General features: G+C 33.6%; 1 protein-coding gene across 1 annotated transcript; it reads right to left on the bottom strand.

Annotated features, from left to right (window-relative positions):
* Window positions 1-2,330: 2,330 nt before the first annotated feature.
* LOC145002505 (DNA-directed RNA polymerase III subunit 1-like) lies at window positions 2,331-3,528 on the bottom strand. Its single transcript, XM_078961762.1, has 6 exons — window positions 3,508-3,528; window positions 3,064-3,211; window positions 2,841-2,992; window positions 2,615-2,770; window positions 2,419-2,532; window positions 2,331-2,351 (listed from the first exon to the last, which is right to left on the bottom strand). The coding sequence occupies exons 1-6, from the start codon at window positions 3,526-3,528 to the stop codon at window positions 2,331-2,333; spliced, it is 612 nt and encodes a 203-aa protein (XP_078817888.1).
* Between the last annotated feature and the right edge of the window lie 13,894 nt (window positions 3,529-17,422).

The raw sequence follows: 17,422 nt of genomic DNA, 5'->3' as shown, positions 1-17,422 counted from the left end.
TGTTGGCATATTCTCATTTCTGTTCCTATTACAGTTAAGTTGACTATGCACGTGAGTTCTATGAGTTCTCATTTGATTGCATAAATGCAAAGCACCCTGATCAGTTAAATTACATTGATCTATATAGGCGAGCTGCTCAATAACCTGGAAGTAATGGTAGGCCCTTGTGCTGCCGGATGGCAAGAAATTAAGAATAAAGAGGTTCAATCCATATGAGTTTGAATTTTTTATAAACCTTGTCTTATTATAGTGATTCGAAATGACAATTTCACATAGATAGGAACACATACACCATAAAATCTAAGTGCACTACTAGAAAAACAGCCTTTTACGACGTGCAATGCGTGTCGTAAAACGCTCAGATGACGCACAAATGTGTGTCAAGTAAGGCCCTATCATAACGAGAGACGACACACTTTTGCGAGTCGTCTATTTACGATGCGCATTTACGATGCTCATTTATGACACACATTTACGATGCACAGTTATGACACACAATGCGTATCAAGGAAGGCCTTGTCATAAAGGAAGACGACACGCATTTGCATGTCGTAACCTTACGACACGAGTTTTTATGACATGCAATGCATATCAAGGAAGCCCCTGTCATAAAGGAAGACAACACGCATTTTTGTGTGTCATAATTTTAAATGTTTTTTAAATTATATTTTTTTTGATAGATTTACTAATTTTTAAATCAAATAACACATTAAAACTCTAATAATACAAAATAAAATACCATACAAATAAATATAATTCATTGCACTAATATGTGAAATACAAATAATCATTCCAATAGTAAGTAAATGTAACACATCGCTAATATTTCATAATATTTACTATAGAAAACAAAACATGTACAACATCAAAAGAAACCTGTGATTAAATTCTTCTTTGACAATTTCCTTTCTAAAAGAATAACCTGAATAGATAAATTGTAGTGTAGTCTATAACAAGCTCTAAGATAAAGTTGGTTGCCGGTGAATACCATTCCGGATCTTCTTCCTACTCGAAAGATAAAGATAAATATAAAACAAATTAATCAAGTTTCTAGATAAATATTTGCAAACAAACTCATGGAATAGAAAAATTATTATATCGCTATATCAAAAAAGGTATTGATATACATACTTGAACATGTATTAATCATTTTAACAAATAGAAGCAATTTGTAAAATGTCAACAAACAGTTTGATAAACACCAGATTTCGCAAATAGAATAGATCATATTCCATATAACTAAATAATTACTTCATTTTGGATTTCAATTTTGAAAATTAAATTATCGATTATTTCCATAAAAATCACAAAAATCTCAAGTAAATGGACTAGTTCATTTCAACCTATAATTACCTTACTAAAGAGAACAGTTTAAACCCTTGATGTCAATATCTGATCCTTGTTGAATGCAGTCCTTTCCAGGAGTAAAATTACTATTTATCACAGTTTTTGCATGGTAACTGTCATGAAGCAGATAGAGTATTAGAAAGATAACGATTGTAAAAAGGAAAAAGGACCTGCAAGTGTAGAATGATGCTTTGATTTTATTGGTATCACCCATCCTTTTGTAATTTACCTTTCAAAACTCTAAAACAAAATAGAAGAATACTCATTAGGTTCAGAAATAAACATTAGTTAGTTTGACTCAAAATCGACACCTAAGTTATTATTATTATTATTATTATTATTATTATTATTTGGAATAGAATAAAATGTGGTTATGGATTATACATTGAGTAGCTACACACCTGAGTATGATGCTGTAGTTATCAATCAGTTTACAAAATTGAACTTTTCTTTTTTGACATACTATGAAACATCCACCAATTTTAGCAATGAAAATTATCATATAAAAAAACAAATAACAAGTGAACCTGGTATCCACATGGCACATGTTAGATGAGCCTACCTTCTATTTGTTGTAGGCTTCATACCATCTCCTAAAAAATAATGAGTTGACATATCATATATTATTAGTGTTATTACTATTATCATTATTAAAAACTAATAAACAAGTACCTATAACTGGACAAAGGCAACAGGGTGGAGAACATTAAGGTGCCCCTGGGTGACATAAGTTGCATAACCAAAGGACTCCATCAACAGGTTCCAGTTCCCGATAACACCTTGCATGAACCTTTCATGGAAATAGATATATATCATTTATATTTCTAAATAAACAATAAGATTTTTGGAGCCCCGTTCTGTCACCTTAATAAAATTACTAAAATACCCCTCAATTTAATACTTGTATTTATTATAAACGGATAAACTAACCCTTCTACACACAAGTTGAACTTTTCCTACTCCGTTTTCTTGTTTATCACAGCTCATTCGATTGTACCAATTCCCTAGAAATGAAATTATTAATTTACAAAATTATAAACAATTAATTTGTTTTTGTTTAATATGACTAACCTTGACAACGACTGATGGAAGCCTGTTTCTGTACCAATGAAGATCAAAATAATACTTGTTCTTATCATATGGAGGATTAATTTCAAGTTTATAATCATCCAAGATCCTGATATGCTGTATCCATAACAAATATATTTATATATCAGTGATTATATAAAATAGTTTTCAAGTACCAAATTATATCAACAATTCTTACATTTTCCTTGAGTTTGATTTTAGGAGTCTTTTGAATTGAATCTTTCATAGTGTAAGCATTTATATTGAGGTGTAATGATCCAATTGTTTTCTTGACAAGAGAAGCAACAATAGATGCGGATCTTAATCCCAATACAAGCTTTATACTCTTTGCAACCTACATACAAGGATAAAGTATAAACAAAAAAAAAGATGAAAATACCCCTAGAAAAGAATAATCATCTAACCTGCCCTAAAAGAGTTCTCTCCATTTTCCCTTTCATCAGTTTTGCAAATGACACGTTGTCATTAGTCCTAAGCTTTGCAGTAATGATATGTGTGCTGATTTTCTTGGCTACATTTAAGAGTTCCTTTATACGAGGAACCCCGAGAGTGACATCTGTCATAAACTTAAGGACACTGCAATTATTAGAAAGAAATATTGTAATTAAATATTTACAAAAAGGATACTCATGCTAGCAACTCCAGCAAAATGGAAAGTTTTTAATGTCACTTGTGTCCTTGGTTCTCCAATACTTTGAGCACCAATTGCACCAATATTTGTCCCAACATCAATTTTTATATGAGGATAACGTGAGATGCAAGTTTCCACAAACACCTATAAAAACAAAAAAGATGAATCTTTGTTTTTTGACGTTTAATAGATATATTCAACACTTCTAAAGAAGAAAATAAGTCGCAAAATCAATTAGCATAAGAAGGGTAATATAGGCCAAGAACTCAACACTTCAATTCCATTACTTTGTATATTTCTATTTGGTTCAATTCCGTTCATAAATCAATCAAAAGATTTAGAACGTAAAAAATAGCAAACATGTATTACCTTTAAGGATGAAAACAATTTCAGAAAAAATCAATAGATATTATCATAAGTGCGTAAAGCAAAGGTATTACAACTTGTCCTTGTGGTTTCATTTTATGTGCAGCCTTGGTCCCTCAGTCATTAAATCATTAAATCTAACTACTGAGTTGTTAGTTTTTTAAACATGACTATTTTACCCTTGGACGAAACTAATAAAAAACGCACTATAGGGTCCAAAATGGTGTGTTTTTTATTTGTAAATATACTTAAATATATAGATATGCATATATATATATATATATATATATATATATATATATATATATATATATATATATATATATATTAAATTAAAAATTTGGACCATATGATGTGTTTTTTTATTAGTTTGGCCCAAGGGAAAAATGGTTATATTTAAAAAAACTAACAGCTCAGTAGTTAGATTTAACGATTCAATGACTCAAGGACCAAAAATGCACAAAAAATGAAAGCACAAAGACGAGCCACGCGACAAAAATCAAAATTGGATTCCACCAAACTACAAGGTCCATTTATGTAATTTACTAAGGTAGAAATTTTTTTTGCAGTATTTATTGATTTCAAATTTTTTTGCAGGCAACATATAAAGTAAATCTTTGAATTTATTAATTATATATCTATTTTGCAGGAAAATAAGGTGAGATTCTTGGAAGATAAACCTCATGTTAAGGGCATTATAAACAATGTGTTGTACCAAACAGTGGTTTCTGTTGGAGCAGAAAGTAGCATGTCTCAATCGGCTTTAATCACTCAGGCGTGGTCCCCGGATGGTTTATATCTTACATCAGGGTCAACGGACCCCGTGATTCACATATTTGACATAAGGTTTAATAGTAATCAACCTTCACCATCTATTAAAGCTCACAAAAAACGTGTCTTCAAAGCTGCATGACATCACTCTTTTCTTCTCCTCGTTTCCATATCCTCATATCTCAATATTGGATTGCACCATATGTTCATTTTTTGAAGATTCGTATTACAAGAATGATCAGAAACAAATGTAAGTTTCGTTTTTTTGTGATATTTTGATCCACTTTTGTTATGTTTTTCTATTTGATTAGTTTATGTGTTTTGCTTAAGGTTGTTTGAAAGCTTAAACAACTACATCTCCAACTCTCTCATTAAAACCATAGACCATTTGGCGTCTGTCATGTATAAACTCAACAACTTTCTAGATCACAATGTCAATGAAGCATCCGGACTAAACCTTCGAGTCTTATGCATTGAACAGGTGATATTTTTATAAATATATATATTTTTTGATAGTTATAAACTTGTATTTTTTATATATTGTCTTGGAGATTATTGCTTGTAGAGGTTACAAACATGTATCTTATTAGGATTATATCAATACTTAGAGACTCCACAGACACCCAAGTGTCCTAAGAAGTACACTCTCCCAGGTGGATTTTTATTTTTTATTTTTTTAAAAATTTCTCATGAATCTTATTAGGATTTTTAAAATTATTGCTACAGAGGGTTGTGTTTTTGAAGGAAAGGCTGAGTCATTTGGTGTAAGGTAACATATATATATATATATATATATATATATATATATATATATATATATATATATATATATATATATATATATATATATATGTTCAAGTTCATTTGAGACCATTCTAATTTTGTGAGACCGTGAGACCAAATCTAAAAATAATTTAAAAATGCAAAATAAATGGAAAAATCCAAAAATTCTTTTTTTAAATATTATTTTCGGAACCTGAATTAACTAAAAAAAATATAAAAAAATATAAAAAAAATAAAAATAAAAATAAAAAAATTCCGTTTTTTTTTTTTTTTGAAAAATACGTGAAATATTCTAAATAGAATATTACACTGACATATTCTAAAAAATAATTTTAAAATGCAAAATAAATGGAAAAATCTAAAAATTCTTTTTTTAAATATTATTTTCGGAACTTGAATTAACTAAAAAAAATAAAAAAAAATAAAAAAAATCTATTTTTTTTTAAAAATACGTGAAATATTCTAAATAGAATATTACACTGTACATATTCTAAAAATAATTTTAAAATGCAAAATAAATGGAAAAATCAAAAAATTCTTTTTTTAAATATTATTTTCAGAACATGAATTAACTAAAAAAAATAAAAAATAAATAAAAAAAATGCGTCTCACGGTCTCACAAAATATAGGTGGTCTCAAATGAACCTAACCCTATATATATATATATATATATATATATATATATATATATATATATATATATATATATATATATATATATATATATAATAAGTAAATCATATGTAGGCATTGTTGTTATAAGGAGTAACCTTTGTAACAACAGAAAGGGGCATTCTCGACAATTCCCGCCGGTTGACTTTTCATTTAGGAAGGCTGCATTGAACAAAATAATAGGTTAGCAGAAAAAGACTTATTTCCACTTTCTAGTTTGATAATATTTTTTTTAAAAACAATTTTTTATTTACTAACTAAATTTACCCGAAAAACCAGAAAAACGATCAAGATCAATTTCACCAAATCGATTTCGGATTAAGAGATCAGAGTCTGCATCTTGTGCTCATTGATCCATGACTCCAAACATATCGAGAAGATCTTGTTCATCGTCAAGGGTATCAAGAAATTGGATATCCAAACAGCATTTGGTAGACTCAATTGAATTTATGGAACATCAATTTCATCAATTGAGGAAGAATTACAAGATGCGATGCAGAACAGTGCAATTGGAAAAGAAAAAAAGTCAAAATAAGTCAAAATTAGACTAGAAAACAATGCGTATGTTTCTGAAATTGGATATCCAAACAACATCTGGTAGACTCAATTGAATGAATGGAACATTAATTTTATCAATTGAGGAAGAATTGCAAGATGCGATGCAAACCAAGTGTGATTGGAAAATAAAAAAAGTCAAAAAAAAGTTAAAATTAGACTAAAAATTCAAGGAATACGTTTCTGAAGAACGCACCGCCTCTGCAAATGTATGAATGATTAAAACAATACAATTTTATAACTAAAATAGAAATTGTGAAAGATTATGAGCAAACTCACAAGACAACGTATGAATCACCCATGTAGAATCTACCATAATCCGATTTTAGCAAAGGAGGGGTTACCAACTTCAAATGAGATGGTGCGGGTGTACAAGCCCTTTAGGGTTTACGTTTTACTGTGTGTCCCAAATATTTTGCAAGAAAGGAAAGGTGAGTGACCGAAATCCTCAACCTCTATGCACACAGCAGGTTCATCCGACTCCAACATATTAGAGACCGAAAATGACGGGGAGGAGGAATAGGAAGGGACAAGGGAAAGTAATCAGAGTAGGGACAACGGAGAGAAAAATGACACATGATAGAAATAGGTGAAGATAATGATTGATTGTTATTATGATTTAAGTGAGATATGCAAAGCCATGGGAGATCTCCTTGAAATCGCAGGTTGGGTTTAGGTTAGAGAGAGAGAGAGAGGAAGGCGAAGACCCTAGGCTTCTTTCTTGCTAATCGGAAGCGGAGGGGGTTTTAGTTTTTCACAAAGAATAGGCGGCCATTTTTGGGGATTTCATTTCCCACTTAAAACGCGTGTTTCATTAAAAAAAAAATATAAAGCGACACACTTAGATGACACACATTTTAGGATAGGCATCCACCGTATTTCTTTTTTTTTTTCTTTTCTGACACTAATTTCAGGGTGCGCACAAATGCGTGTCCTCTACACTTCAAATTTCAGAAGAGATGACATTATTTTTAGAACGTACGCTTTTGCCTATCGTAAATCACTGCGTGTCATTGTTTGCGCGTCATTAAAGGGTTGTTTTATAGTAGTGGTGGCAATATGTTTCTCTCTACTTCATGAAAATGATTGTGAGGAAACACTTTCACTAGTAGATTTTAAAGGATTAGAGTCAGCAGTTGCGATAATTGCGTTTTGGAATTCGAATATGATTACAATATCCCTTTTCATAGTTCGAATTGTGAGTAATGGAAATTAGTTTGAACATTCGGGACATATTGCTATAAGTTCTGAAAAGGTTTAGACACACACATAAGCTATCTAATGAAAGGTGTATGAGCTTGAGAAGTCTAGATAGAGACTTATCCAAGCACCATGTATCAGAAATCTGAACTTTGGCAAGAAAGTCAATAAGTATTGATTTCTAGAAGTCCAGTTGATTTCTGGCTACATGTCGAAGCTAGTAGGAGCATAATTGGTATACTGGTGAGAACATAATTGTTATGCTAGTGGGAGTGTAATTATTATGTTAAGTGTTGCAAGTTAGCAATGTTATTTTTAGGATAAAAAGTTCTAAATTTGCAAAGTTGCATAATTTGGAAATTGTTTCACTATAGTAAGGCTTAAGGGAGAGGGCATTTGTACTTTATTTCAAATCTAAAAGTTTAGATTGAATTTTTAATGGAACTTAGTCATGGACAAATACGAATATCATGTTTAAGTGATTCAACATAGGAAGATTCAATATATGGAAATATTATAGTGAGAGACTATTATGTCTTTATGTGAGACATTATGAATCGTATCCCATATGCTTCGGGTATAGCATCGATTTCATATGCTAGAATATTCGCTTGTTCTGATTTTCCACATGTCAAGGACATTAAGAGGGAAAAAGGATCAGAACTTGATATGAGTAAAGTTGTTAAACAACTGTCAAGGACAATCTATGGTTTACCAAAGATTGGTAGCGTGGGACAGTTGGAAGTATGGTAATGGATGGATCATATTGATATAATTCTAAATAGATAGGATTCTATTAAGAATGGATAGTCATATGGAAATTATGGAAATGTTTCCATAATGGGAGTTGGATATTAAAAATCTATGTGTAATTTAGAAACTTTTATGCAAGAAGGATGTTCAAGGAATGTACCTTGAATGTGAGACTTCATTTCCGGGGAATTATCTTGTAACAAATTCAATGGAATGCTTTGTAATATCATTGGCAAAGTCTCTGTAACTTTGGTGCCTTAACATTGCAAGGGGAACATTGCATGTAAGTTTAGATCCTACAAGATTCTAGTTATGGTAAGAATTTTGTATTCTTACACTTGTGATAAGAATAGGGAATTGTGAAATTAGCATCATTGGAGATGTGTTCAAAGTAAGGACCATAGATAAAACATAGTGTGCATTCTTGGAGAATGGGATGACTATTTTTTTAATTCAAGTATTTAGTTGATTAGCCGAAATAGTAAACAATGAATAAAGTCTAGTTAATATGGTGATTAAATAATAAGTGTTTTATTTATATTCAAAAGATTCATACCATATTGGATTAGATTATTCTTGTGTTTCACTTTGCATGTTTTACTTCTCGAATAATAAGATTATTCAAACATCCACAGTCTATCATAGTTTAGAAGTAAGTAATGAGGTAAGACTATCATGAATCCAACTGTAGATTGTCTAAGTGCCTAGACATAGTGAATGTTTGCTACAGTTTTCGTGAGTACTCCTAAAATAGGATTTAAGTATTGGATTAAACCCCCGCTCATTTCAATCACTTCATGGATTTTATCACTAGTGATTATGAGATGATAATATCTTATATTCTTGAAATGGAGACATATAGTTGTTGTTTACAAGTCGGTTGCGCATTGAATATATGTAAACGTATCAGTAACTTGATATTATAAAACATATTGTTGTGTGTGATTTGACGAGTACATAGTACAAGCATATGAGTCGAAGTTATCCGTTTCTTTTACTCTAAATGGGATACAAGTGAAATATGTGGGCCCCTCGATGATTTAGTGATGACACCCTAAGCGCTTGGCCAAGCATAGACTAAGTTGATGTGTTTAATTATAGTCTGAGCTAGTCATCGTAAATCGGAAGTCGGGAAATAAAACTTGGACATAGAGAATGATTGAAATTCATGTTTCATTTCCATACATTATCTTGTAGAATGGAGGAATATTTTATCACTTATCTAAAAAATGTGTTACTGATAAGATCAGAGTTTGACAGCGGCTTTTAAAAGCTACAATTGCTAATCAGATTCTGAAATCATACTTGCAATAATAGTTATTAGACTTATCCAAGTGGGAGACTATTTGATTAGGTGTCTAATCCCATAACTATTATTGGTATGTACCTGATTTAATATGTAGTATGATCCTTTTGGGTTGCCTTCACTCATGCGACTTGATATGATGACTAGTAGAGAGAGAGAGAGAAGGATGTATTATATGAATAATAAATTGGTACTCAGAATGATTTTATTAATATATTATAAGATTAATATATTATTTGGAAATCATATTATTAATTAAATATTAATTAGAAATTAATTTGATATTAATTTTGGGAATAAAGGAACCGATTAATAATTGACGAACTGTTTTGCAAATCATTGATAGCCGCAAAACTGGGCTGATGGATTCCATAGAGTGGACTGGATGAAATTTATGGGTAAGCCCTATAGATTTCGTCCAAGGGCTCTAAAGAGGAGGTCCATAGGTTGCTTAATCCTTAAGTAGGAATTAGGGTTTCCTCTAGAAATCCTAGCATCCCATCCAACTATATAAGCAACCCTTCTACATGAGAATTTCGGCACTATGCTTATGAAACCCTAGAGTGGCCGATTTCCTCATCTCTCCAACTCATCCTTTGTGTTGAGTGTTTGTTACTCTATTAGAGGTGTAACACTTAGGGCACTAAGCTTTCAAGAGTCAAGGACTTCAAGGATCGTTCTTGTTATTACAATATAACAAGTGAGGTAATCATCTAACCCAAGTTTATATATGAATATCAAATTGTATATGGTAGTCTATAGGGATATTGCTTTGGTGTTCGGATTTGCATGTTCAATAGAGAAAAACTTAGATCCAAAGAAATTAGGGTTGCATGATCACATAGGATTGTAGTTATGCTCAAAACCCAACAGACCAGACATGCTGAAGGTTCTGAGAGTGAGCCAGACAGACTGAAGGCCCAGTGAGGGCAATCCAGTCATACTGTAGACTCTATATGCATGTTGTTTGTTATTATATGGTTATGGTTTGTGTGGTGTTGGTATTTTAGGGGAACTCACTAAGCTTCGGACTTATAGTGTTGGATTTTGTTTCAGGTACTTAGGATAGTCGCGGGAAGGCAAAGGCTTGATGGTGCACCTCTTTTCATTTTATGATTTTGATTTATGGGATACTCTGCTTTGAGACTATTTTGAAAACATTTAGTAATATATAATGATTTTTGGATGCTTGAAAAAGTTTTAAATTTTTATGAATTTTATGGATGTTAAAAGAGGGGACACAATCTTTGTAACCAACGATTTAATATGTTCTACTCTTTGTAACCTTCGAGTAACCAAAATCAATAGGAGGGGATGCAAGGTTTTACCGGATTATGAGCTAGTGGATGGAAGTAAGACTCACTGTATTGATAATGACCACTTGAACCCAAGAAAAGGAATGAAGGAGAGAGAGAGAGAGAGAGAGAGAGAGAGAGAGAGAGGGCATTGTCAATAAAAATAAGAATTGTTGCTAAATTTTGTATTTACATTCCCAATTACATTCGATGAAAGTTACTGAAGGTTAATGAGGATACACCAAGAGCAGTCAAAACATTCTTCAAGGCCCCAACTCTTTCTAATTTCACAAGGAAGAGATGAAAATCGACTAAATGTAAGAAATGGATAGACTTGAGAGAGGGGATAGAGTGAAAACAAACTTGTAATCATTAGATACAAAGAATTAAGAAAGTTTTTGTAAACTCCATTGGTAAAATAAAAATAAATAAAGTACATGTATTTTTGTCTTTTTTGTGTTTGTGAAAGCAAATAAAAACAAGTTTCAAGGTAAGAACAAAAATTTTAATTCAATGTAAGGATGTCAAGATCAGCAATCAAGTTGTTCAATGTCTTCTCGTCCAATGCCTTATTGAAGATATTTGCCAATTGATCAGTGGATCGAAAGTAGAAGAGCCATTTTCCCTTTTGAACTATATCCTTTGTGAAGTGATGACAAATATCAATGTGTTTGATCTTAGAATGTTGCACTGTTTTTTCAATCCTTTGGATGGCAATGGTGTTGTTACAACAGATAGGAGTCTTTGAAAAGTTGAATCCCTAATTCAGAAGTTGATTCTAATCTAAAGAATTTGAGCACAACACCTTACAACAACCACATATTTAGCTTCAATAGTAGAGCAAGCCACTGATGTTTTCTTTTTGCGGAACCAACTCACTAGTCTATTTCCTAGTAGTTGAGCTCCCCTAGAGGTACTTTTTTTAATGAATACCACATCCACCTTGATCAGATTTAGTGTATCCTAAAAGTTTTAATTCAGATTCATGTGGATACCATAACCCGGGATTAGGTGTGTGCTTCAGGTAATGAAAGATTCTCTTTACAGTGTAAAGATGAGATTCCTTTGGATTAGCTTAATAACAAGCACACAAGATGGTTGCAAACATGATGTTAGTACAACTAGCAGTGAGTTAAAGCAAGGTGCCTATCATTCCTCTGTATAGAGTTGCATTTACATCAATTCCAATTGGATATGCGAATAAAGAAACTGATGGTGACATTGTAGTCTTTGTTGGTTTGGTATTGGAGAAACCTAAGATCAACGACATACTTGGCTTGATAAATAAATATCGCATCAGTGAGCTACTTAACCTGCAAACCTAAGAAAAAAGTTAATTCACCCCTCATGCTCATTTCAGATTTCTTGGCCACTACTCCAGCAAATGCAGTACTCAGCGTCTCATCGATTGATCCAAATATGATGTCATCAATGTAAAGATGAGAAAGAATGATATGATACCTTGACTACTTTATGATCAAAGTGTGATCAATAGCATCATGTTTGTATCTATTCGTCATAAGATAGTTAGCCAAGGTATCATACTAGGTTTTGGGAGCTTGTTTTAAACCATAGGCAACTTTATCCAGACGAGACACATGGTCTGGGAATTCTTCATTCTCAAAACCAAAAGTTTGTTTCAAAAGGACTTCCTATTGAAGATCTCCATGCAAAAATATAGTCTTGACATTTATTTGAAACACTTTGAATTTCATGAAAGAAGAAAATGCCAAAAACAATTTTATTACTTCAAGTCTTGTAATAAGGGAAAAAATTTCATCATAATCCAAGTCTTCCAACTAACGAAATCCCTGAGCAACCCATCTTCCTTTGTTTTTTTGTAATAATCCCGTCTTGTTCTTGAAAACCGAGCGGGTGCTTATAATGGTTTTTCCTAGAGGTTGTGGAACCAGTCTCCATACACGATGATGTCCAAATTCATTCATCTCGTCTTGCATAACCTTGATCCAGTCAGCTTCTTTAACAACATTAACCACTTTCTTTGGTTCAATTATGGAGACAAAGTTTGAAAACACGTAGAAGTTGTTGGTGACCCTGCTGCAAGTGAGAACTCCTGAGTTGACATCTCTAACGATTTGAGATTCAAGATGATCGCGAAGAAGTTTATGATTTGCATTATCAATTATTGGCATATTATCTAAGATTGATACTTCATGATAAGAAATATTTTTAGAGAAAGATTCTTCAAATTTGATAGCTTGATCCATAGTGAATGATTGGTCTTTAGCATCAGAAAAATGGTTGCCAACATGTAACATCCCAAAATACAGTCCAAAAATTTCATTTTAAATCATTAAGAAAACCATAGTTATCAAACATCATATAAAAATCATAATTCGTGTATCTCAAAATATCATAAACATCTGTCAAATATATCAGAATATAAACATCCCAAGATAAACAAATGGTGTGCGCCCTTCAATCATCCCGAGCTCTTCCCCTTGCTACCGGAAGTACCTGAAACCAAAACAAAAAAATGTAAGCACGAAGCTTAGTGAGTCTTTGCAAACTACCACATACCATACACATAATCATGCTACTAGGGGATACAAGCCCTGCCCACACTCAAGGAGATAGCCCGCCCACACTCCGCTACAAGGAGATACGGTCCCGCCCACACTCTGCTGACTACAAGATATAGGCTCCGCCGACACTCGGCTAACTATCAGATACGGGCCCTGCCCATACTCATCTAACTATGAGATACAGGCCCCACCCACACTCAGCTACTAAGCATACATACCAGTATCACACAAACAACAAGTATAATCAAATCTATCAATCAATCCTATTTCTATACTCAAATAATCCTAGGAGATATAAGCCTCGCCCACACTCGACTATCTATGAGATACAGGCCCCACCTATACTCAGCTACTAATCAAAACATATATGGGTCGGCCTTGGTGCCTTTGACCCGTTCAAACCAAGAGGAAACTCACCTTGCAAAGCTGACTATGGAATCTCTCAATAAGGAATCTCTATCGGCTGCTCCAACGACTCCCTGGCTATCATTGTCACAACAACACTTAGTCAAAATCCCATAAACCTTCTTAGGGTAAAATGACCATTTTACCCCTTGGTCTAATTTAGACCATAACCAAGGCCCAATTCCATCTAATCTTTCCAAGCCCACTAACAACCTAATTTTCTAAATTGGGCCAACTCCTTAAATGGACCTTCATTTATACCCAAACATGTCCTTGGCCCATTAACTGACTTTTAATGGCCTATTAAGGACCAATAGTTGATACGTGCAAAGATTGGCCCAATCTGAGGCTTAAAAGAGGTAAAGCCCAAACCAGCGAGTACACAGGGTGTACTACTCTGTATGCTAAGCCTACAACTTGCATGACTTGTATGTTGCGCGTACTGGCTTGTACACCCAGCCTGTGACAACCCGAAACTTCTATTGTATGAACCTTTTAAAAATCAATTAATTCAGATTCATTTCTTCTCTCATTAGCATTATTTTTGGACTTATTGAATATTCTAAGCTCAGTAAAATCAAGGTTTGGGTCCTAGAACGAGTTTTTCTAAGTCATATCGTAGCATCCGGGCCGAACACCCCTTCGAGAGGAGTGTACAGCCGCAAACTCTAGTTTACGGCCGTACACCACCCCATGGCTGAAAACTCCCTCCAATATATGGAGTGATTGGCCTTCATTTCACACTTTACTCACTTCAAAGGTTTTCTCTCTCTCTACTCTCTCTCTCTACATCCATCGATTTTGCTCAAGGATCCTCAAAAATGTAAGTGATCCTCCATCTTGATTGTGTTTCACCTCTTATCTAGTGATAAATCCATGTTCCTACCTCATTTATCTCATCTTTGTCTAGATCTTCTCTCTCACCAAGAACACACACTAGTTCTTGGAGGCTAAAAAACCCGTTTTAAGCTTCCTTATAGTAAGTAACTGCTTCCTATGCTTGTTATCTACTAGAAATGCTTGTTTTTCACTGTAAAATCGACCCAAGAGACATAGTCATGGAGGGTTTACAGCCGTAAAACCATATGTAAGACCGTACACTCCTCATTGGCCGCAAACTCTAGTTTTTGGTCGATTATTGGCCTTAAACTCATCCTAAAGCTAAGTATGGGACTTGGAACACTTCCATGGAGCTAGAAAGGACCTCAAAAGCCTCAAATTGCACCCCTCATCATGAGTGTATGACCACAAACTCCTTGACCGTACACCCATTGGGCCGTAAACCACGGGCCGTAAACTCAGTTGGGCCAAGAACCTATGACCATGCACCCCTTTTATGGCCGCAAACTCCCCTCTTACAATCACATGTGATTCTAACACTTAGTTTCAAGTGTTTCCTAGTCCCTAAGGTGGTTTCCTTCCTGATCTAATGGTATTACACCCTAATCTAATAAATATATGTTCTATTATATGTTAAATAGGATCCAGTTGTGCCCGAGGCTTCACTTAACACTCAACATCCCTATCGACATAACATTCGAATCACACAAGCAAACAGTGAGTTCATACCCCTACGCTTTTAAGGTTTTTAAATGTTTTCAGGGGGAATACAAGCCAAACACAAAAGGATTTTTGTGAACTAAAACAGAAATGTTTTTAATAAGTTAAAACCTATGCAATTGACACGATCCAACGCGTTTCATAAAACATATAGACGTTTATTCCCTTTTTTTATTATGCGGAGCATAAGGGACGTTTTCTAAACATAATTGCATACTTTTCAGAATAGTACATAAACATAACATATCAGTCAAACTATAATAGGCATAGTTTGGGGAATTCATCATCAGTTTTGCAGATTCAAACTACTTACATGATCGAAAATATAAACTATTATAGATTTAGTTTATCCATTTCTACATACACATAACAAGAGTACCATACTAAATAATTATTTTAGGTATAATTATTTATACTCTACACAACACACAAATGATTTCAAACATGAGAACAACAGAATTACACGTAAATTAGTTAATACAGGATTATGAGACATCTCTTCATTGTACCCTTCGGGGTACTAGTAAATCCTCTACATTTAGTATAGCCAGAGTCTCTTGGAGGGAAAGTGTGAGATTGGTATAGATCTATTCGGGATGACAATCCCACACCTGAACTGTTAGCTACATTTAGGCAGGCATGCATGGGGTGACAAATTCTGTAACATACGACGCCTGCGTCGCGGAGGTCCTCAGTCATATTAGCATGGATATACAAACTCACAATAGTATAAACTAACCTTTGTTTACAGGATTATCATTCATCAACATTTTTATTTTAATTAATAAGACTACCTACATACTACCCTGGAGGGTATTCCAGGGATACATCATTTGGTTTTATTTTAAGTAATAAGACTACTTTACATACTGGTGTTAGTTAGGGATTTCAAACAGGAACATACATACTGGTGGTAGCCAGGGTTTCAAACGGAATATACTATTCGTACTAAAATCAATAAAAGTGATAGAAAATACTGTATTTTCTGGAAAAGCAAACAAACATTTATACAAATTCAGTGACTAGTTTTCAATTCAAAAACATGCTTATGAACTCACCAGTTTTATACTGATACATTTTCAAAACTGCTTGTATTCTCAGGACATTAGCAGACAAGTACACTTGTCGGCATTTGGAGAAGATGGAGCATTTTGGAGTCTCATCTTTATCTTTTGCTACTTTTGATGTATGCGAATCTCATATCAAAAAAATATAAATATTCGTATTATAATGTAATGGTTGTGTTTACTTTGATTACTATGATGAAATTGTTGTGATACTACATATGACGTCATCCACCTTCGAAGGTTTTCGCCGTTTGTTTTACAGTTCGGGGGTGTGACATAGCGTACTACCCTGTTAAGCCATATTCTTCAAAACTGCATAATCGTTTAAGACCTTAAGTCCAAATTGCAAATCCGAGTCCATTAACATGTCTTAACCCATAAAGGCGATTACTTGGTGGCTTGCATGGAAATGACTAGAACTCATGCATGGTCACAAACGACCTTAAAGATCGAAACTTTACTACCATAGGGACACATTTAGCTCTAAGGGTGGCAACCCCAAGCCTAGAAATGAAGTTGAATCATAAAAATCCATTCTTGGGACCTAATGAGGTCCAAAACTCAATTAACATAATTCTAAGCATTCATGAGGCAAGTTGAAAGCTTTATACCTCCAATGAGTGCCAAATGGTGATGAAATCTCGGATCCTTGAGCTCAATATAATCAAGTTCTTCTTCTCAAACTTCTCCTTTCGTCTTTTAAGCTTCTAAACACCACCAAGAATTTCACAAAGCCAAAAACAAACAAGGATGAAGGATGAGAGGCTATCTAGAGTTTATGAGGTTGAGAGTTTAGTAAGGAGGCTTGGGTATGAGTCAAAATGTTGCTTTTATATGGCTTAAACCCTAAAAAGTAAGGTTTTGAGCCTGCATGTGTACGCTGCGCTTACACCTTGGTACACTGCGCGTACACCTTGGTACGTTGTGTGTACACGCCTCCGCCTCCTACATCCAATGTTGCACTAAGCCAATCTTACGCCCAACGTACATCTTCGGGTAGCCCACCTTATCGGCCAACTTTGCTAAAGTCCAACTCAACAATCGACTTATCTATTTCATAGCCCAATCAAATAAAT

Source organism: Lactuca saligna, chromosome 6 (genome assembly GCF_052625555.1).
Source record: "Lactuca saligna cultivar CGN05327 chromosome 6, ASM5262555v1, whole genome shotgun sequence".
NCBI lineage: Eukaryota > Viridiplantae > Streptophyta > Magnoliopsida > Asterales > Asteraceae > Lactuca > Lactuca saligna.
The sequence above is the reverse complement of the archived record's forward strand: the minus strand, read 5'-3'. Positions and strand labels throughout refer to the sequence as shown.